At 38.8% G+C, this 22,500-nt stretch overlaps 1 protein-coding gene and 1 long non-coding RNA gene across 3 annotated transcripts in view; one reads left to right on the top strand and one right to left on the bottom strand.

Annotated features, from left to right (window-relative positions):
- phf10 (PHD finger protein 10) overlaps window positions 1–22,500 on the top strand; it is a 293,499-nt gene that overhangs the window by 66,435 nt on the left and 204,564 nt on the right. For both annotated transcript variants that reach the window (XM_051924279.1, XM_051924278.1), the window contains exon 3: window positions 3,744–3,874. In XM_051924279.1, the coding sequence (XP_051780239.1) occupies window positions 3,744–3,874 (131 nt within the window). The remainder of the gene's footprint in view (window positions 1–3,743; window positions 3,875–22,500) is intronic.
- Window positions 17,042–22,500, bottom strand: part of LOC127526989 (uncharacterized) — a 9,044-nt gene continuing 3,585 nt past the window's right edge. The window contains exon 2 of the long non-coding RNA XR_007934355.1: window positions 17,042–17,399. This is a non-coding gene — a long non-coding RNA (uncharacterized LOC127526989). The remainder of the gene's footprint in view (window positions 17,400–22,500) is intronic.

The raw sequence follows: 22,500 nt of genomic DNA, 5'->3' as shown, positions 1-22,500 counted from the left end.
AAGGTGCTTCGCATACTTAAAAGCTCAAAGGGCACGTATTGATTTTTGATTGAAAAACAAACTCTGTCTCTCTCTCTCTCTCTCTCTCTCTCTCTCTCTCTCTCTCTCTCTCTCTCTCTCTCTCTCTCTCTATCTCTCTCTCTCTCTCTCTCTCTTTCTCTTTCTCTGCTCCTGACGGGTGGGGTGTGAGCTACCGCCTTCAACAGCTTTGTGCCTCGGTGCTTCGCATACTTAAAAGCCAAACAGCCCTATTGATTTGTTTGTTTTTCTCTCTATCTCTCTGACATAATCTGCTCCTGACGCGCACTCCTTTGAAGAGGAAGATATGTTTGTATTCTTTTAATTGTGAGACGGAACTGTCATCTCTGTCTTGTCATGGAGCACAGTTTAAACTTTTGAAAAAGAGACAAATGTTTGTTTGCAGTGTTTGAATAACGTTCCTGTCTCTCTACAACCTCCTGTGTTTCTGCGCAAATCTGTGACCCAAGCATGACAATATAAAAATAACCATATAAACATATGGTTTCTACTTCGCGGATTTTCTTATTTCGCGGGTGGCTCTGGAACGCAACCCCCGCAATGGAGGAGGGATTACTGTATATAAATGTAATGAATTATTATTATTTATTATTAAACACTAAAGTACAAAAACGAAGTAGAAAGTAACACTAAACCGCAACACCACCGGTAACACCGGCACACCACGTCTACTAAACACTAAGAAACACTAAAGGAACAAATACTAAACAGTAAATCAGTAAAGGAGAAAGGACTAACCGCGTCAGCTGCGGAGCTCAGCTCGGAGCGAAATGAAGTGAATGAAATCAGGTGAATGGGAGGGGAGATGATCACGTGACTCCCCCACCTGCCTTAACTCTCCATCCCTCCACAAACACAGCCACACGGATCCCAACTCTCCTTTATATATATATATATATATATATATATATATATATAGATTACCCAAACCTGCTGCACATCTTTCCCAGCTTGGTCCCTCTGTCTAGCCAATTGGTACAGGTTCTTTTCTCCCTCCTTAGTGTCCAACCTGTCATACAACTCATCATACACTTTTTCTTTAGCCTTCGCCACCTCTCTCTTCACCTTGCGCTTTATACTTGTACTCTTGTCTACTTTCTGCATCTCTCTGACTATCCCACTTCTTCTTTGCCATCCTCTTCCTCTGTATACTGTCCTGTACTTCCCCATTCCACCACCAGGTTTCCTTTTCCTCTTTCCTTTGTCCAGATGTCACGCCAAGCACCCTTCTTGCTGTCATCCTTACTACATCTGCTGTAGTTTCCTAACTGTCTGGTAATTCTTCACTGCCACCCAGTGCCTGTCTCACCTTCTCCCTAAACTCAACCTTGCAGTCTTTCTTTTTCAGCTTCTACCATTTGATCCTTGGCTCTGCCCTCACTCTCTTCCTCTTCTTGATCTCCAACATCATCCTACAGACCACCATCCTATGCTGCTTAAATACACTTCCCCTGCCACCACTTTGCAGTCTTCTCTTTCTCTCTCCTTCTTTTTCTCTCTCCTTCAGATTGACTCTTCTGCATAGGATGTAATCTACCTGTGTGCATCATCCTCCACTCTTGCACGTCACCCTATGTTCCTCCCTCTTCTTAAAATACGTATTCACCACAGCCAATTTCCATCCTTTTGGCAAAATCCACTATCCTCTGACCTTCTTCATTTCTCTCCTTGACACCATACCTACCCATCAACTCCTTGTCTCCTCTATTCCCTTTCTCCAACATGTCCATTGAAATCCGCTCCAATCACCACTTTCTGTCCCTTTGGTACACTGTTCATCACTTCATCCAACTCACTCCAAAAATCTTCTTTCTCATCCATTGCACACCCAGCTGGTGGGGCATATGCACCAACAACATTCATCATCACACCTCCAATTTCCAGCTTCATAATCATTACTCTGTCTGACACTGTCTTCACCTTTAGAACACTCTTGACATACTGTTCCTTCAGAATAACCCCTACTCCATTTCTCCTCCTATCCACACCATGATAAAACAATTTGAATCCACCGCCAATTCACCTGACCTTACTCCCCTTCCATTTAGTCTCTTGCATACACAATATATCAACCTTCCTTCTCTCCATCATATTGGCTAACTCTCTCCCCTTACCAGTCATACTGCCAACATTCAAAGTTTCTACCCTCAGTTCCACTCTCTTTACCTTCCTCCTCTCCTCTTGTCTCCAGACACGTCTCCCCCCTCTTCTTCTCCTTCTTCTTCTTCGGCTAACAGTACCCCAATTTCTGCCAGCACCCTGTTGACTAACAGTACTGGTGGCGGTCGTTGTTAACCCGGGGCTCGACCGATCCGGTATGGAAATTTGTATTGTTGTCCGCATATTTGATTTGGCTAAATTTTACGCCGGATGCCCTTCCTGACGTAATCCTCCCCATTTATCCTTTAATCATTGGATTTCATTCTGTCACTCGGGCTATTAAAACTGTAGCACAAAGTCTCCTCTTCACAGTACAAACTCAGACTTGCTTTTGTGACTGCTGTTAAGCTGTGCTTGAAGCTGTTAAGCTGTGCTTGAAGCTGTTGTGCTGCAAGGTGCCTATTACACAAGATGGTGACCCTCAGAAACTTGGCTTGTGATTGCATGGTGACTTTGGGTCGGCCAGATCTCTTCCTATCAGGGTTTCTTCCAATTTCCAATTGCCTTTGAATTTTGTAGGGAACCATACTCACTAATACTTTGATATTTTTTTTGCAATTTCTCTAAATGAAAGGGCTAGTGATTTGCCTCAAGAGAATGACTTCAGAAACATCATGTCTGCCAGTGTAGAAAACAGTTCTTTAAGACTCATTGGCTGGTGCTTCATCATAAAAAATTTAAAACCCCTTAAAAAAGACAAGGAGGTTGTTAAGAAAAAAAACTTTATGACAGAGTGTTCAAATTGTACTGACTTTTAATTTAAATCTAGTTAAGCATGCCTTTCACATGCTGAAACTGACTACAGTATAGCATTTTATAGGAACAAACCAAGCATTTGTAAATGTGATCGTGTTGTCAACTTTCTACCCAGCACTACAAGAAGCTTGTATGAAAATGTGTGTATTAATAGTTTACCTGGAATATTCAGATAAATTCAGATTGTTTATAACTAAATGCTACCTAATTTACTTAGAAATCAATCATGTGCCCTAATGCTTAGACTTTAAATGTAGATTACATCTTGCCTGAAGAAGAGCCCTGAGTTGCCTCGAAAGTTTGCATATTGTAATCTTTTTAGTTAGCCAATAAAAGATGTCATTTTGCTTGACTTTTCACTACATGATGAATAAAAAAAATTCTGAATAGGATAGCAAAGTACTTAGGTTTTTCAATACCAGTTACTAGTGAACAGGTGACACACGCTCTGCATTACATTAAAATGTAATGGTATATCTCAAGATCTATTAATTAAAGAGTGGCTTAGATCTCAGAACAGGATGATTAAGCATAGCTCTATGTGGGGTTCCTATCAACTGGTTACAGGAAAATCCAGATCACGTGGAATCGGTACCCTAGTTTATGATGATGTTAGTATCACTATAAGCCAAGCTGTATGTATGGTAATGTATGACTGATAAGCATATAATATTAATAAAAGCATTTCATTTATTATTTCCATTTTAGTCAAAATCATTTATTCTATTTATAAAGGCTAATAGTAAAAAATAATATTCCTCAATATCCATGTTTTGTCTTCTCAACAGGTGTACTTATTTTCCTGCAGAGAATTTGATTGAATATAAATGGCCCTCCGATGACATGGGTGATTTCTACATGTTGCAGGAACAAGTCAGTGAATATCTTGGAGTAACTTCATTTAAACGTAAATATCCTGGTGAGTAAGCTGCTCTTTAGAAATAGTGAAATTTAATATATTTAGTCATAGCTGAGTGAATCAGCTTTTATTGAAGAACAGTAACGGCACACTTCACAATAACGTGCAGTGAATACATTTGACTTGAGCATTTCATACTCTTTCTCTGTACATTTAGCATTTGTTTGCTCAGAGGTTGATGTGCTTGCTGCTTCCTGAGCAGCTCTTCTTCTCTCCACCCTAGTGACCTGCTTCTTCTCTTCTTTCGTCGGCATTTTTTCGTGTTAAAACTGATTAATGTTGCAATTACTTAGTATGTTTTCCTTAATTTTTCACTTAAGCTGGCACTTAAATCGTTAATCTGCCTCAAGAATGATTTAAGATATGAAGAGGTAGGGGAAGTGACTGCAAAGATGGTAAGGATGAGAACGGCGCCTGTACACATGTGCCGCACAGCTGCCCTGCTGGCCGCTGCAGAGAGTTGATTCTGCAATAAAATAAAATTAAAATTAAAAGAGGAATAACCTTGGGGTCAATCATCACCCCAAAAGCGGATAGTAGATGTCAAGTAGTATATGTGTACCAAATTTCAGGTCAATAGTTAAAACAGTTTGTGAGCTACAGGTGATTTAAAATCCTGGACAGACAAATGGACAACCACTGTAGTGTATTATATAAGAAGATCGTATCTCAGTCGAGCCAGGTAAAGTGAACATCTCTCTACCATTGGATAGCTGAGGTTCAGGGCTTTTTAATGATGTGTAGTTGTCTATGATTGGTCATTCATTTTACATGTCATATCTGCGCGAAAAAGGCAGAACATATATTGCGTGTTTGACAGTTCATCTGTACGCACTGTTACACAAAATGCTCAAGTCCGATTCTGATCACAGTTTTGACTCAGTGCTTTGCTTGATTGATAATTATTGCCCATAGTATAACTTGGAAGTGTTGTAGCATGCAGTTTTACAATTCAAGTGTCATAGGTTCAGTTATTATATCCGGATGCTGTCTGCTGCACACTTTACACATATTAGTTTTCTGTTTGAGTATGTAATTATTCATACTGTACATAGTTCCAAATTGTTTACTTGTTGCTTCAGAGTGATATATAGTGTGTATATGTATATGTTTTTTTTTTCTGACAAATAAAAAAATATATAACTGCAACTACTTGTTTTGAGTGAATGTTTATGTGCAAGAGACTGAATGTTTCCAAAAAGGGAGACATCTTGTTTTAAACAGTATAACTTTGCAGTGCTGTGGAATAAGAAATCTAAACTTGGCACAATAAGAGCAGACAGATTGGGGCACAATAGGAAATTGGTTCCAGGGCAGTGCATCATGTAATGTCTTGCGGCAAAGTTTTATGGTGTTTTATTTACTTATTATTGGTGTAAACAAAGGTTTTTAATAATATAAATACTTTCTTTTAAAATGTGTGTTGTAGTCACTACTGTTAAGCTGTTTGTAGCTCTTTTATTACATAAGCAAAATAATATCCATTTAATTTAGGTGCAATAATGCCAAAAAACCCTTAGTGCATAAGAGGCTTTAGATGATACAGAAAAGAAAATGACAGTGTGTTAATATTTTTCAAGTCTGCTTTATTTAATTATAACAGTGCCCTACATAGGTTTATTGGGTCAAAACATTAGTGTAATTTCTTTCAAAAAGGTTGTATTATTTATTTCCCTATACTATATTCAAAAATAACATTTTCTATGCTTATAATTATTCATTGCATGTTGTGAACGTCTAGTCTAGAGTAGTGCAGTGGAAAATGTGTGGTTTGCATTTTGTCATTTAGTGTTTAATGTCTCTCATTGCCTTTGATCAGCTATGAATACATCATGCATTATGTAATTTACATAATTTAATATAAAATTTTGTAAAAAGCCAGTACAATTTAAACATTAAAATAATTTTGATAAGAAACTTTATATAGTTCAGTTGGTAAAGCTTGTCAAACCTGTCCACCTAATTTCTCCAGAATTACAATAAGTTTAGTTTTAAAGTTCAATAAAGTTTTGCTGTTTACCACAGTCGGTGGGCTGGCGCCCTTCCCAGGGTTTGTTCTTGCCTTGCGCCCTGTGTTGGCTGGGATTGGCTCCAGCAGACCCCCGTGACCCTGTAGGTAGGATATAGCGGGTTGGATAAAGGATGGGTGTTTACCACAGTAGTTTGTAATGTAGGACAGATTGTCCTTTTTTATTGTCTAGTTCCCTATGCATTGTAGTCTCAGGTCCTGGCTTCAAAAACTGCTTCCAGACACTCTTAATATTGGCTTCATCTTTACTAGGCCTCTCTTTGGAATGCAACCTCTGCACCTTAATCTAATAAAATGGTCAATCACCAAGTGACATCTCAGACCTGTCTTCTCATCGTACCCATTAAACATTCATGTTAAACAAAGAGCCACAACCCAACAATTGACAACATTAAAGGACAACATTTTGCTCCGATAGTCAACCAAAATGGAGGAGCTTATTTGCACCCAAGAAACCAATTGCAAGACTTTAGATTTCCCTTTAATAACCCTTGCATATCCCAGATGTGTTCTGTTCTCATCTAGCTCACTGCTTACAACTTGGTTGTAACTTCTACTGTCCATAGCGGACCCCATAGTGCAGTTCTTTTCAACCTTTATTCCTCCTTACATAGGCCATGATATTTATTCTCTTATCTACAGTCTTGACAAAGGTGATTGTTTTTGAACTTACATTTATTAAAAAATTTGCTGCTAGCTTTAATACACTGCCTGCATTTTTAAAGCATTAATCCAAAATTAGTAAGCCATTTCAAAAACAGCCTGTTTTTTTTTTTAAATTAAAACAATTTTTACTAGTGCCTGAATTTCTTAATCATAACATAAAATGAGTTGGCATTTTTTAGGAAGAAGTAATAACGAAAATACAGAATTTTAAACTGCAGGCATTTTTCATTCTCATTGGGTTAAGTATTAATTGTTAAATTATGCACAATTATAAAATTTTAAAAAATGTAAAGAACTTTTTAAAGTGGAGAATTATTCCCTGTAGATATTATTTTTATAACTTAATTACAAAAGCTACTTAATTACCTCTTGATTCAAGACTGGAGTTTTTCCATTACTGGTAGCACATTTAACACAAGTGGAAATGCAAACATGTTATCTTTAAATGTACAGCAGTCAAACCAGAGGAAAAGACATAAGCATCATGTAGGTCTGTGGCATCCGCCAGGTAAGAGCTGAGAGCAGAGCAATATTAGTGTTTTATGCTGAGCTGCATCTGCTTCATGTAACTGTCATGTCTTTGGTATCATTCTAAAATGCAAAATTTCTTTGTGCCAGTATGACATGTCCTCTTCTTTTCACTTTCTCTTTTTAAGTCTTGTTCCAGTTCTAACTGCTAGTTAGTAGCTGCGGTGTACAGTGCAGCACAAATAAATGCGATTGGACACATGGCACTTTTTAATGCCAGGTGGAAATGTGATCCTTAAATTATATATGGATTCAATCTATAATTTAAACTAAAATTAAACTTTGACAAAATCAAGTAAAGCACGCTGTATGTAACATATTGTAGTGACTTCACCTTGAGCATGAGAAAGGTTCTATATAAATAAAATGTATTATTATTACTTCTTTGTGGGTAAAAGAACAGAGGACACACGAGTCGGTGATTGTGGTTAACCAAGAAAAGAAAAGTTTTTTAAAGTGGGAGGTTCAGTGTGGAAGACAAGTAAGTATGGTGCAGGAAGGAAATAAAATCGAGAACTATGTACAGTCACTACCAATGTTCTGGTCATGGGAGACCACATTAACTGAATTTCCTTGCTTTTGTCAGTTCCCTGTAATGGAGCAAGTTCAGAAGCAGAAAGAGACTGTATGTAAAAGCTACGCATTTATGTTGGTTACAGCAAGAACTGACTGATCACCAACTGCCCAGCAGAAGTAAATTTGCTAGCAACTGAAGTCATTCTATGTTAAAACCTCAGAGAGCCTGAAGCCAGAAGGTGCAATCAAGGTTAAAAAGGATAAGAGCCACTAAAAAAATAAAGTGTGTTTTTAAACTTCCTTCATGTGTGCTGAAGAAAGCCAATCAGAAAAGGAACAACGCATTAGCATTGCCTAAGCCAAGCCATAAGTACGCCTTACTTTAATTCTGAGAACTATTAACTGTAACACAGTAGTAAGGGTGGAACCAGCTAATGAATTGTGGGATTGGTATCACTGTAACTGAAATGTAAGAACCTCTGTGAAGATTAAGTCTTTAGCCGTAATAAGTTTCTTCCTAAATCCAGTAGGAAAGTTCAGAGCAGCATCTCACACACACATAAACATTGTGTGGGCTGTAACCCAGTGTAGACTAGCTGATTAACACAATGATGTTAGCAGTAGAGGTTTAATAGCCAGCTAAAGAATTTATTCTTCTTGGTCACATAAATTGAAAGATCAGGAGTTAGAAGTTGTGTGCCTTTTTCTATAGGAGAGAAAACTTTCTATAGGAGAGAAAACGTTCAACTAAGCTTGAGTAATGCTTTGTGTTTGTTGTTCTCTGTCCCTCTTGATATATATACTACCTGTGCATGCAGTTTAATGTCCTAATGGTTCATGAAATCAAGGCATAGATCAAATGAACAGTGGAAAATACAAAAAAAAAGTCAAGGAATCATTGTGTGTTAAAAAAAAAAAAAAATTACATTTTTGATTAATCAGTGTAGCCTCATTTTGCTGATTTAACAGCCAAACTGTAGTAACCCTTTTTGGTTCAGAATGCTAGTCACTCTGTTCAAGTCACCAATTCGCATCCTATGTTAGTAGTCCACAACCGGCATTTCAAGGCTGTATTTTGTCCTTTAAGAAATGGATTTCTTACCGTCACTTGCCCTGTCAAACCTGTAGCACAAAGTCTCCTTTTCACTGTAAAGTAGAAACTAAGACTTGTTTTTTTTTTTTCAACCACTGTTAAGCTCTGCTTGAAGCTGTTGTGCTTTGAGGTACCTTGTGGTGTTGTGGGTCCACAGCTCTCCCAGCAAAGGCCAGTTAAATAAATAATCACCACGCTCACGGCTTAGCGAGGGGGCATGGTGACTGAAGCGAGCCGCAGGGCGATCTGCGGTGTGGGCGTTTCTCACCTAAGTGCACAGGTGAGGGACTGCCCACATCCGTGATTGTTCCTGTGGCTAATGCGCTGCAGCTGCCATGTCCTCTCTGCATATATAGAGAAGTCCGAGACGGTTAGAGGGGAAGAAGTACAAGAGAAAGGAAAGAGAACGGGAGGTTGTAGAAGAAAGAAAGCAAGAGAAAGAGAGAGTGCGCCGGTGCGAGTGAGTGAGCAAGCATGAACAGGCTCGCAACAGCTGAATAGGCAACCTGGGTGTTAGGCCGACATCCCAGGTATAGTAGTTGTTGTCGCTCCCGCAGAGTTGTATGAAGGATGGGAGTGACTGGAAGGTGGATGATTCTCCATGGATGACCACGGGAATCAGGACTTGGGAATGTAGTGTCCACCACGTGAGAGCCTTGGCCATTGGTGGATTTCCCAGGTCACTGTCAGGGGGAGCCGACCGGAGCCAAGGATCGGAAAGGCAACTGACAGTAGTAGCAGGAGTAGGTAGAAGGCCAGCTGCAGAAAGAATGCCTCTCCTGTTGAGCAGCCCAGATGGGAGTAGCAGGGGAGCCGCCAGGGTAACCAAGAAGCACCGGGCTTGTCATCTATCTATCTATCTATCTATCTGTCTATCTGTCTGTCTGTCTGTCTGTCTGTCTGTCTGTCTGTCTGTCTGTCTGTCTGTCTGTCTATTTGGTTTTTAAAGACTGCTTCCTGTTGAACGTTTTAACCTCGTTTTAAAGAATTGTTGTTTTGTGTATTTTAACCTCCACACGTTTCTTTTATGGATTATTTATTTATTGAACATTGCACTACTGAACTTGATTTGCACAGTTGCACTTTGTTTGAACATTTGATTGACTTTTAATAAAACACTTTGCACTTTTGAACCATCCCCTTGCTCAATTGTTATTGCCTCACTGTCTAGCTCATCGGTGACTTTACTGACGATGTTGGGTTCAAGGGCTCCCTAACAGCTGATGGGAGCACGGAGCTGAACCCGCAACGTCACATGCCTATCAAGCTTTTGACCCCCAGTAAAGTAGAAACTAAGACTTGTTTTTTTTTTCAACCACTGTTAAGCTCTTCACTGTTAAGCTAACAGTCTTCTGATTGGGTGGTGACTTTGGGTCTGTCCGATCTCTTTCTGTCAGAGTTTCTTCCAGTTTCCAATTGCTTTTGGATTGTGTAGGACACCATATTCACTTACACTTCGATTTTTTTTGCAGTTTGTGTAAATGAAAGGCCTACACTTCCAAGGGTAATAATGCTCTCATTTCTTTTGGTAATTGCTGTTTTCTTGCCATTCTCACTGGAATTTACAACTTAGTGCAGTATCCTATTGTCCATTTACTACTTTATAGGGTTTAGTAGCACAGTCTGTTTCAACTCTGCATTAAGACAGAGAGTTTTTAAGTAGTCAATGGAAGTTGAGACACCTGTGCCAGTTCTTTGCTTCAACTTGCAAGGCTTGATTTACTTTAATTGCTGCAAAGCATTTGTATTATAACCTATGAGTTGTTCCTTGAAGAAGACCTATTTGTAATATTCTGAAATTTCCTTTTTTTCAGTTTTTGCTAACCTAAATTTTAAATTTAAACCTCTGACAGTTTTTACTGCTTGCCTTTTCTCCATTTTAGATCATTCATTGCATTTCAGCTGATTAAATCTGAAGAATAAATGAGGTGTTCTAAAACTTTTGACTGGCAGTGTATACCCCTTCAGCAAATATGGTGAAAATATTAAGAATATGGAAATATTACATATGGTACAGAAGGAGATGTATATATTAGTGCTGGGCAGCGATTCAAATTTTTAATTGCGATTAATCGCAAACAATCACATTATGTGCAAAATTCAATAATGAACTCAAAAGTAGTGTATTGCATGTATTTGGTTTTCAAACACTTTTTAAACAAATAAGGTGCTTTTTAACAGCAGTATTCCCTTTACATAGTAGCAGTTAAAATATTTCTTGTAAATCTCAACTTAAACATTAATGTAATCAAATCAAATATGAAACCAAAGCTATTTACCATTGCCAGGACATTATCATTTTATCTAGTTTGTTATAGAAAAACAAATTACTCTCAGAGTCCAGAGCCACGATCACAACATTATAACAGGCACCTTCCGAGCAACAGCAAGTTAACATTTCTAAATCCGTTTTCTTTTTTATCTGAACAGATGCCAGCAGAAACTTTTTATTTTATCAGGGAGCAGCATAAACAGTCTATGTCCAGTAGCATCTCTTTGAGGGGTAATATTTTTTCCAAAAAACTCGGTTTTCTGAAAAGCACACAAGGCAACAGCTCCTGTTTACAGTTTGCGGCAGCAGCAGCTGCGTGGGGCCAGCAGTCGCATTCCTGCTTGATGGCCAGCAGGAATTAACGGTGGGCTGGCTGCCTAGCTGTCTTTGTGTGACAGGTGCACGGGGGTGGCAGTTGCAGTGAGACGCAATATGGTTTGTACCTCCTGTCATCGTAATTGTCTGTTCTCCCAGGCGAAAGTTGCCATAGGTGCATCAGCCACATGAACATGTTCTGCACCACGAACAGCTGGGGAACGATCAGCTGATGCCGGTGCCTCACTTTCGTTTTCGATCAACATCTCCAGATCAATTGCATCATAATCAGAGTCAGATTCAGCGATAATACGAATAAAGTTATCCATGGATTATTTTGCTTTGAGCATTCACTTTGGCATCTCTCCGAATGCAATTTTAGAAGCCATCTGCTCTTTGCTACTCATGCATGCGCAGGGAGACGAGGTCATATCAACAAAGCTAACTTTCCTTCTAGCAAAGGCATATCGAAAAGCGCTGTAACAAGAAGATCACTGATCTCTATCGATCACTAACTAGACTGAGGCTTTCAAAATGATAACAAAAAATGCGTTAACACACAATAAAATAATTATCGGCATTAATTAATGCGGTAACACGATAATAACACTTTACTTGCCCATCCCTAATAAATATATATGTGTAAATGTGTATATATATATATATATGTGTGTGTGTGTGTGTGTGTGTGTGTATATATATATATATATATATATATATATATATATATATATATATATATGCACACATACATATATATATATATCGATACTAATAAAAGGCAAAGCCTTCACTGACTGACTGACTCACTCCATTCACTCACTCACTCACTCCATTCACTCACTCACTCACTCACTCACTCACTCACTCATTACTAATTCTCCAACTTCCCGTGTAGGTAGAAGGCTGAAATTTGGCAGGCTCATTCCTTACAGCTTACTTACAAAAGTTAGGCAGGTTTACAAGGAAGAGATTTACAGCACGAGTCAAACGCGGGAACGAAGGTAAATGACTTTAATTTTTGAGTGTCTTTTAATACTGTGTAAGCATACATATTAACACATGTGCAATTAAACGTGTGCATTTACTTTGTGATTTCTCAGGCTTAAAAGCTCGCCTTTTATTAAAAAAGTAAATACAAACTCTTTTCATTCTGAAGGGCACAAACCACGTTGCATTTTGTAATGATAGTTGATTAGTAAGGTCTATTAAGGGATACTTACAGAATGATTAGTAATGCCTGTGAATGCCGATGCAAGTAGGAGAATGGGCGTGAACTAAAGAACGAATAGTAACATGTACAGTAAATGTCTCTAAAGTCTGTCTATTAAAAAGTTATTATCTTTCAATCCTGTGTATTGATTAAACTACGAACCTAACAAGATCACTACATGGTGTCAGAAGTGGCAGATTGGAAGAGGAATGTGAAGAAGAGGTTCAGCTTTTGAAAAAGTCTCGTGTCTGTGAGTAACCCGAAAACGTGGTCAGAAAGCGATAAGACGTTCTAGCAAAAGAGAAAAAAAAAATATGGAAGGATTACAGCCCCCACCAAATCTCCAGTTAAAGGGAAATGTAGCTGAAAATTGGAAAAGATTTAAACAGAGATTCGAGTTGTATCTTGCTGCGATTGAAGCAGATAGGAAAAGTGAAAAAATGAAAGCGTCTATGCTTCTACATGTAATTGGCGAAGAGGCGCTAGAGGTGTATAACAATTTTCAGTTTGAAGAAGATGGAGACAATATGAAATTGAACAAAATAGTTGAAAATCCCATCAGTGATAGGTGAAAATCCGCGATATAGAAAGACCATATAAATAAACATTTTTTATAGTTTAAGCCTTAAAATACCCATCCCACACGCTTTAAACACATGTAAACTTATAAAACACACTTTGTTAACACATATGATATGTGGATGTCGGACTAGAGAGTAACACCTCTCTATTATAAAACATTTTAAGTTCATGCAAGACAAGGCAGTGAGACAGGAAACAGCTGCTGTCCAGGCTTATTGACACGCAGAGCAACAAGCAGCACAAAGTCCACTTCTCCTTAGCGTGCATTCAGCAAGCCCGCTCCCCCCCCCCCCCTTCCTTCACAACGGGAAGTGGCAGGAGCGTACCGCGCCTCGGAGAGGGAGGTTTGAGCGAACGTGCATTCAGCCCTCACACCCCCACACACACTCCTCCTCCTCCTTCAGAACGCGCAAAGCGACAAGCAGGCATTTTGGCAGAAGCAGCACAAAGTCCACCTCTGCTTAATGTGCGTTCACCTGCCCCCCTCTTCACAAAGCGAGTGGCAGACACATCAACGTCTGATCGCTGCGTGTAGTGTTGCTCTGTGGTGTTAAGAGTGTAAAAAGTGTTTAAGAGCATAGGAAGTGTTTATAAGAGTGTGGGAAAGGTTAAAAAGAGAGACAGGTTTATAAGAGTGTGGGAAGGGTTTATAAAGCCTTAAAATATATATAAATAATAAAATAAATATAGGTCGGTACTTCACGGATTTTCACTTATCGCGGGGGGCTCTGGAACGTCACCCCCGCGATAGGTGAGGGATGACTGTATTTCTGTTTTATTTAAACCTTTTAAGTTCGTATGCATAGCCCCATTTGGCTGTTTTAGTTTTTTTTTCTTTCTTCAGTAATATTTAATCTCCTTAAAGAAAAACAACATATGCATTTTACTTTTTTTATATCTCTTTAGTAATATTTTAGTGTAAAAGGATAACCAGTATTTAAACCTTTTATGTTACTTTTTAAAGTTATTTTACACAATGTTGAAAAATTAATAAGAAAGCTACATATTTTGGCAGCTGCTGCTTCAATTTTCAATGAAATGAAAAAAGCTGTCCAAGAGAAAACCTCAATGAAGAAGAAACAGTTTGCACTATCTAAAAAGGAGAAACCCTCATTTATAAAGGTTTGCTGCAGATGACTTAACTGAAAAGAAATGAATAGTTCCTATGTGTATAATACATATTTGTCTATTTTACTTATGCCTTTATTCCAGCAACTTGCAACATCTGAGGTACAATTAGTTACATTACTTTTGTTTTTTGCAGCACAGGCAGGTGAAGTGACTTCCTCAGGGTCACACAGTGGTGTCAGTACCAGGATTTGAACTGACAAGCTCCGGGTTTGCTGAAATATTACTGAAGAAAGAAATAAAACGAAAACGGGCAAATGGGACTATGCATACAAATGTCCATCCATCCATTATCCAACCTGCTATATCCTAAATACAAGAGCCAATCCCTGCCAACACAGGGCACAAGGCAGGAAACAAACCCCGGGCAAGGTGCCAGCCCACCGCAGGGCGCACACACCCACACACCAGGGACAATTTAGAATCGCCAGTGCACCTAACCTTGCATGTCTTTGGTCTGTGGGAGGAAACCGGAGTGCCCGGAGGAAACCCAGACAGACACGGGGAGAACATTCAAACTCCACGCAGGGAAGCGAACCCGGGTCTCCTAACTGGCACCTTTCACTGCGCCACCATGCCGCCCGCATACAAACTTAAAAGGTTTAAATAAAACAGAAATTTATACCTTTATTTTTACTTCCTTAACTTGTGGAGGGTGTATCCTGTAGCAAAGCCCTAAGTTTTTTCATGAAAGCCCCTTTCAGTCAATAAGCCTTAAAAACAGGTGTAAAGCTAAACTTGCAGCACTGCTATTCAATTACACTCGCCTAACGCCTCTCCTAAGGGGACATACTGTGGGATCTAGGCACCAGTCAAAGCACCAATCACAGGCCCGATTAGAAAGCGGGAAGCTGTGATTTGTCGTCTCCCTCCCATGTAACAATCACAGCCCGTGTTACAACGCACTATGTATGTATGTATGTGTATATGTATATATGTATATGTGTGTGTTTATGTATGTGTGTATATGTATGTGTATATATATGTTGATATGTGTGTATATATATATGTGTATATATATGGATGTGTATATGTATATATGTATATAAATGTATATGTAGATATGTATATATATGTAGATAGATAGATAGATAGATAGATAGATAGATAGATAGATAGATAGATAGATAGATACTTTATTAATCCCGATGGGAAATTCACATTCTTCAGCAGCAGCATACTGATACAATAAATAATATTAAATTAAAGAATGATAATAATACAGGTGAAAAAAACAGACAATAACTATGTATAATGTTAAATATTAACGTTTACCCCCCCTGGTGGAATTAAAGAGTCGCATAGTTTGGGGGAGGAACGATCTCCTCAATCTGTCTGTGGAGCAGGACAGTGACAGCAGTCTGTCGCTGAAGCTGGTCTTCTGTCTGGAGATGACATTATTTAGTGGATGCAGTGGATTCTCCATAATTGATAGGAGCCTGCTGAGCGCCCTTCGCTCTGCCACAGATGTTAAACTGTCCAGCTTCATGCCAACAATAGAGCCTGCCTTCCTCACCAGTTTGTCCAGGCGTGAGGCGTCTTTCCTCTTAATGCTGCCTCCCCAGCACACCACTGCGTAGAAGAGGGCGCTCGCCACAACTGTTTGATAGAACATCTGCAGCATCTTATTGCAGATGTTGAAGGAAGCCAGCCTTCTAAGGAAGTATAACCGGCTTTGTCCTTTCTTGCACAGCGCATCAGTATTGGCAGTCCAGTCTAATTTATCATCCAGCTGCACTCCCAGATATTTATAGGTCTGCACCATCTGCACACAGTCACCTTTGATGATCACTGGGTCTATGAGGGGTCTGGGCCTCCTAAAATCCACCACCAGCTCCTTGGTTTTGCTGGTGTTCAGGTGTAGGTGGTTTGAGTCGGACCATTTTATATGTTTATATATGTTTACATAACCTCTTTAACACACTACTTCTCCGCTGCGAAGCACGGGTATTTTGCTAATATATATAATATATATATATGTGTATATATGTATGTATATATATGTATGTATATATGTATATGTATGTATATATGTATATGTATGTATGTATATATGTATATGTATGTATATATGTATATGTATGTATATATATATGTATGTATATATATATGTATGTATGTATATGTATGTATATATGTATGTATATATGTATGTATATATATATATATATGTATATATGTATGTATATATGTATGTATATATGTATGTATATATATATACGTATATATATATATACGTATATATGTATGTATATATATATGTATGTATATATATATGTATGTATGTATATGTATGTATATATGTATGTATATATGTATGTATATATATATATATGTATATATGTATGTATATATATATATACGTATATATATACGTATATATGTATGTATATATATATATATGTATGTATATACATATGTATGTATATATATATGTATGTATATATATATATATGTATGTATATATACGTATATATGTATGTATATATATATATGTATGTATATATATATATATACATACATATATACGTATGTATGTATATATATATGTATGTATATATATATATGTATGTATATATATGTATATATGTATGTATATATATACGTATATATGTATGTATATATGTATGTATATATGTATGTATACAGTGGTGTGAAAAACTATTTGCCCCCTTCCTGATTTCTTATTGTTTTGCATGTTTGTCACACAAAATGTTTCTGATCATCAAACACATTTAACCATTAGTCAAATATAACACAAGTAAACACAAAATGCAGTTTTTACATGATGGTTTTTATTATTTAGGGAGAAAAAAAATCCAAACCTACATGGCCCTGTGTGAAAAAGTAATTGCCCCTTGTTAAAAAATAACCTAACTGTGGTGTATCACACCTGAGTTCAATTTCCGTAGCCACCCCCAGGCCTGATTACTGCCACACCTGTTTCAATCAAGAAATCACTTAAATAGGAGCTGCCTGACACAGAGAAGTAGACCAAAAGCACCTCAAAAGCTAGACATCACGCCAAGATCCAAAGAAATTCAGGAACAAATGAGAACAGAAGTAATTGAGATCTATCAGTCTGGTAAAGGTTATAAAGCCATTTCTAAAGCTTTGGGACTCCAGCGAACCACAGTGAGAGCCATTATCCACAAATGGCAAAAACATGGAACAGTGGTGAACCTTCCCAGGAGTGGCCGGCCGACCAAAATTACCCCAAGAGCGCAGAGACGACTCATCCGAGAGGTCACAAAAGACCCCAGGACAACGTCTAAAGAACTGCAGGCCTCACTTGCCTCAATTAAGGTCAGTGTTCACGACTCCACCATAAGAAAGAGATTGGGCAAAAACGGCCTGCATGGCAGATTTCCAAGACGCAAATCACTGTTAAGCAAAAAGAACATTAGGGCTCGTCTCAATTTGCTAAGAAACATCTCAATGATTGCCAAGACTTTTGGGAAAATACCTTGTGGACTGATGAGACAAAAGTTGAACTTTTTGGAAGGCAAATGTCCCGTTACATCTGGCGTAAAAGGAACACAGCATTTCAGAAAAAGAACATCATACCAACAGTAAAATATGGTGGTGGTAGTGTGATGGTCTGGGGTTGTTTTGCTGCTTCAGGACCTGGAAGGCTTGCTATGATAGATGGAACCATGAATTCTACTGTCTACCAAAAAATCCTGAAGGAGAATGTCCGGCCATCTGTTCGTCAACTCAAGCTGAAGCGATCTTGGGTGCTGCAAAAACAAAATGAAGACTTTGGAGTGGCCTAGTCAAAGTCCTGACCTGAATCCAATTGAGATGCTATGGCATGACCTTAAAAAGGCGGTTCATGCTAGAAAACCCTCAAATAAAGCTGAATTACAACAATTTTGCAAAGATGAGTGGGCCAAAATTCCTCCAGAGTGCTGTAAAAGACTCATTGCAAGTTATCGCAAACGCTTGATTGCAGTTATTGCTGCTAAGGGTGGCCCCAACCAGTTATTAGGTTCAGGGGGGCAATTACTTTTTCACACAGGGCCATGTAGGTTTGGATTTTTTTTTCTCCCTAAATAATAAAAACCCACCATTTACAAACTGCATTTTGTGTTTACTTGTGTTATATTTGACTAATGGTTAAATGTGTTTGATGATCAGAAACATTTTGTGTGACAAACATGCAAAAGAATAAGAAATCAGGAAGGGGGCAAATAGTTTTTCACACCACTATCTATCTATCTATCTATCTATCTATCTATCTATCTATCTATCTATCTATCTATCTATCTATCTATCTATCTATCTACATATACATATACATATACATATATACATACATACATACATACATACATCCCCGTGCTTCGCAGCGGCGAAGTACTGCTTTTAAATTTTTATTAAGAAGAAAACCTTTTTAAATTGAGGGAAAATATACCAATAACAATTTGTTAAGGATCTGTTTTTTTGTGAAGCTGACTTCACACAGCCTCTCCGCTGTTTTTACGATTGTTCCGTTTGTATACCACATTGTCAGTTCAGCACTCCGGTTGGAATATGACCAAGTCGTGCAAGCTTAAGAATGCAACGTATAGTTGTACAGAAGAAAAGAAATCTTGCCTCAAATCAATGGCAACCTTTTGTAGGTCTATGAAGTTAATTTAAACGTTAGGTTTACACGGTGCTCTGTTTCCATAGTACCTGCACTCATGAATATATCTGTATGCGTCAGTCGTTGAAATCCTCGTGCTTCGCACCGGCGAAGTACTGCTTTTAAATTTTGATTAAGAAGAAAAGAAAACCTTTTTAAATTGAGGGAAAATATACCAATAACAATTTGTTAAGGATCTGTTTTTTTGTGAAGCTGACTTCACACAGCCTCTCCGCTGTTTTATAAACGAACGCCATATAAGGTCTTCCTTTTTCGTTGCTTCGCCAACAGAAGCAGCCTTTTTATTTAATCCTGTTTTTACAATTGTTCTGTTTGTATACCACGTTGTCAGTTCAGCACTCCGGTTGGAATATGACCAAGCTGTGCAAGCTTACTGTTAAGAATGCAACGTATAGTTGTACAGGAGAAAAGCAATCTTGCCTCAAAGTTCAGTCAGTTCACGTGAGCCGCTCTCTTGTGTGATTTTGCTTTGTCCAAGGCTTTATTTAATGTTAGCTAAGACCCGGCACTTAAAAGTTTCTCGCTACAGCAATTTTAACTCCGTTACAAAGTGATTCAAAGTTTCGTTTATACCTCGTGTCTTCTCATTAAACTTGTATCTCGCGAATATGGTATTGCAAACGGCAGGCGGAGCGTTTCTATAAACTTAATTTAAACTTACGGTTTACACCGTGCTTTCTCAATTGTGTAATGAATGTTTTCTTCAACGCTGTTTGGGGCTGTTCCTTGTTTTCAGTTCACGTGATTACGTAGGAGGCGTGATGACGTGACACGCAACTCCGCCTCTCACAGCCATCGAGCTGCACTCCATTCCAGTACATGGACAAAAAAGAGGTTCCAGTTATGACCATTACGCATAGAATTTCGAAATGAAACCTGCCTAACTTTTGTAAGTAAGCTGTAAGGAATGAGCCTGCCAAATTTCAGCCTTCTACCTACACGGGAAGTTAGAGAATTAGTGGTGAGTGAGTGAGTCAGTCAGTCAGTCAGTGAGGGCTTTGCCTTTTATTAGTATAGATATATGTGTATATATGTATGTATGTATGTATGTGTATATATATATATATAATTATTATTATTAGTTCTGAATCGCAGTCTGATTTATGTGGTCACTTACCAGGTACTGCTTGCAGGTGGTTGGCCATTCAGCAAACATCTGACACCTTCTCTCAGTTGCGAGACGCCGCTCATAGATATGTGATACAGTATCTACCAAATAATACAAAGAGTACACAAGACATGTGTCACCCTTATTGGGGCTGGTTAGGTGTACGTCCTTTTGCATCCCCTGCATAGGGTTCGTCCAAGGTTCAGTTCCCATCAGGGGATGCAAAAGTGCCTTAAATACCTACACATTTCACATATTCATTGAACTGTTTGTGATCAATAGCAGGTATAGCCTTAAACACCCACACATTTAGCATTTTCAGTGAGCTATTTATATATGTATTATATATAGACTGGGCTCTTCTCCAATATGACACATTCTTTTAACTATTTGTGAACAATGCATCTACTCTGATCACTCATGGCTTCTACCTGAAAATGAAGGGTCATGTCTGCTTTAATCACATAAGGTCTCCGCCTGAAAGAACTGCCCTTCCTTCATAAATCACAATGTCAGATAGTTATTTTTCAGCTCTGGTTACACCACTCTTGATTTTTATTTTATTTGTAACTCCTGCTGTGAGAGACCATGAGAAACAAATGTTTTTTTGTGGTTTTCCACTTTAGTCAGTAGTTCCCATTTACTTAAGTTTTGTTGTTTGCTTTTTGTTGTCTGCTCTTTCATGGTTTTAAGTAAAGGCATTACTCAGAAATATGGGCAGATTTATATATTGATTAGATCATGAATATTTGAAAAAGCAAAAACCTTATATGGTTGCTGACAGGCAGCAATGAGAACATAGTTTCAAGTTGATTCGACATTTATGAAGGAGCTCGGCGTGGAGTGTGGCATATTACAGTGCTATGAATTTTGTTTTGTGTGTGTGCACGTTTTTGCTTTTCAAGTGTAAGCAAAATTTTAGTATGGAATCTAAGCAAGATATTATACATGAGTCCCCAGGACCAGATACATTTTTCCGCAAATGCTTAAGTAAGTAAAGAATTGAGTGTTTTTTGATGGGTGAGCTCTTATATGATACTCGCCTACCCCCGGCATTGGGTATCCTGAAATACATTAGTCGAGCTCGTTCGTTTTGGAGCCTAGCCCACTTTCCCCGCAGCATTTCAGACGCACGTTGTAGGCGCCTGCGTTCATTGAGTTTATCCAGGCGGGCTCGTGTTTGTATATCCGTCAGTCGAGCTCGTTCGTTTTTGAACCCGTGCCTGCTTTGCTTCCGCAGTTTCAGACGCGCGTTGTAGGTGCCTGCGTTCATTGATCTTATCCAGGTGGGCTCGTGTTTGTATTGTTGAGCTGTATTGTGTTTGAATTTGGTGTAAAGCGTTCAGCGGTTTGTACAATCCCAAGCAGCGCATTATTCCTAACTTCACTCCGTAGTAGTGCTACTCACAATATGGCGGTGACGCCTGCGCCTTCACTCCGCAGTAGTGCCACTCACAATATGGCGGTGACCCATGCGCCTTCCGTACCATGTCGGGTTTCACTATGCTGTGTAGGCGCCTTTGCCTTTCGTACTTTCCCGCGCCTTCCGACGCGCGATGTAGGCGCCTGCACCTTCCGTACTATGTCGGGTTTGCCTGTGCCGTGTGGTGTGGACGTTTAGGGTTCCGTATTCTCTGGGCTTGTTGCTTTATTTCTTATTTCTGTTAGTTGAGCTCTTTCGTTGTTGGCGGTGTATAGCGCGTTGTAGGCGCCTGTGCTTTCTGTACCATTTTGGGTTTGATTATGCTGTGTGTTGTGAACCTTTGTGGACTCCGTAGTCTGTCCCATTTCACACTGGGGTGGGGCGCTGACTCCTCTTGTTTGTGTGGCTGTGTCCTTCGTAGTCTCTCCCGTTTCACTCTGGGGCGGGGGGCTGATTCCTCGTTTTTGTGTGGCTCCTGCGCACTATGTCTCCTGCGTCCATGGGCATGTACCTGCGTCCATATCCGGTTTACCATTCTCGGTTAGTAATATTGATTTTCCTGCAATACCCGGCAGATTCCACTAGATGGTGCACTACTGCCTTTGCCAAAGATGAGTCTATCCTTTCTACACACATTCATTTTTCATGTTTGCCATTACATTGACCCCTACTTTAACATATGTCATATTTGCCAATAAACTATTGCGGCTTTCAAAGAGTACAATGCTAACATGGTGGCTACTCTAGAATTCAGTCAATGCAGGAATGAACGGCTACTGCACACAAGTTAGCAGCCAGTTTACAGTCACAGCAAAATATTTTTTGCTGACAAACTGCTATTCTAGAGTCAAACACCATGGAAAGTTATTTGCTGTCATTCAAATTAGCAAAAGCCAGCAAACCTTTCTCTGAACGGGAGTTTTTTGAAAGAATACATGGTAGAGACAGCAAGCCTCTGTGCCCAGAGAGCAGAAACAAATTTGAACAAATTAGTTTATTACACCGAACAGTGGCTCGCCATATAGAACTAATTGATGAAGACTTGCCAGTTAAACACAAAAGGGAGTCATTATAGTTGTATTTCTTAACACTGGACAAAAAT

The sequence above is a fragment of the Erpetoichthys calabaricus genome, chromosome 3, assembly GCF_900747795.2.
Source record: "Erpetoichthys calabaricus chromosome 3, fErpCal1.3, whole genome shotgun sequence".
In the NCBI taxonomy this organism is placed as follows: Eukaryota; Metazoa; Chordata; class Cladistia; order Polypteriformes; family Polypteridae; genus Erpetoichthys; species Erpetoichthys calabaricus.
Note: the sequence above shows the minus strand (reverse complement) of the source record. Positions and strands in the feature narration are given on the sequence as shown.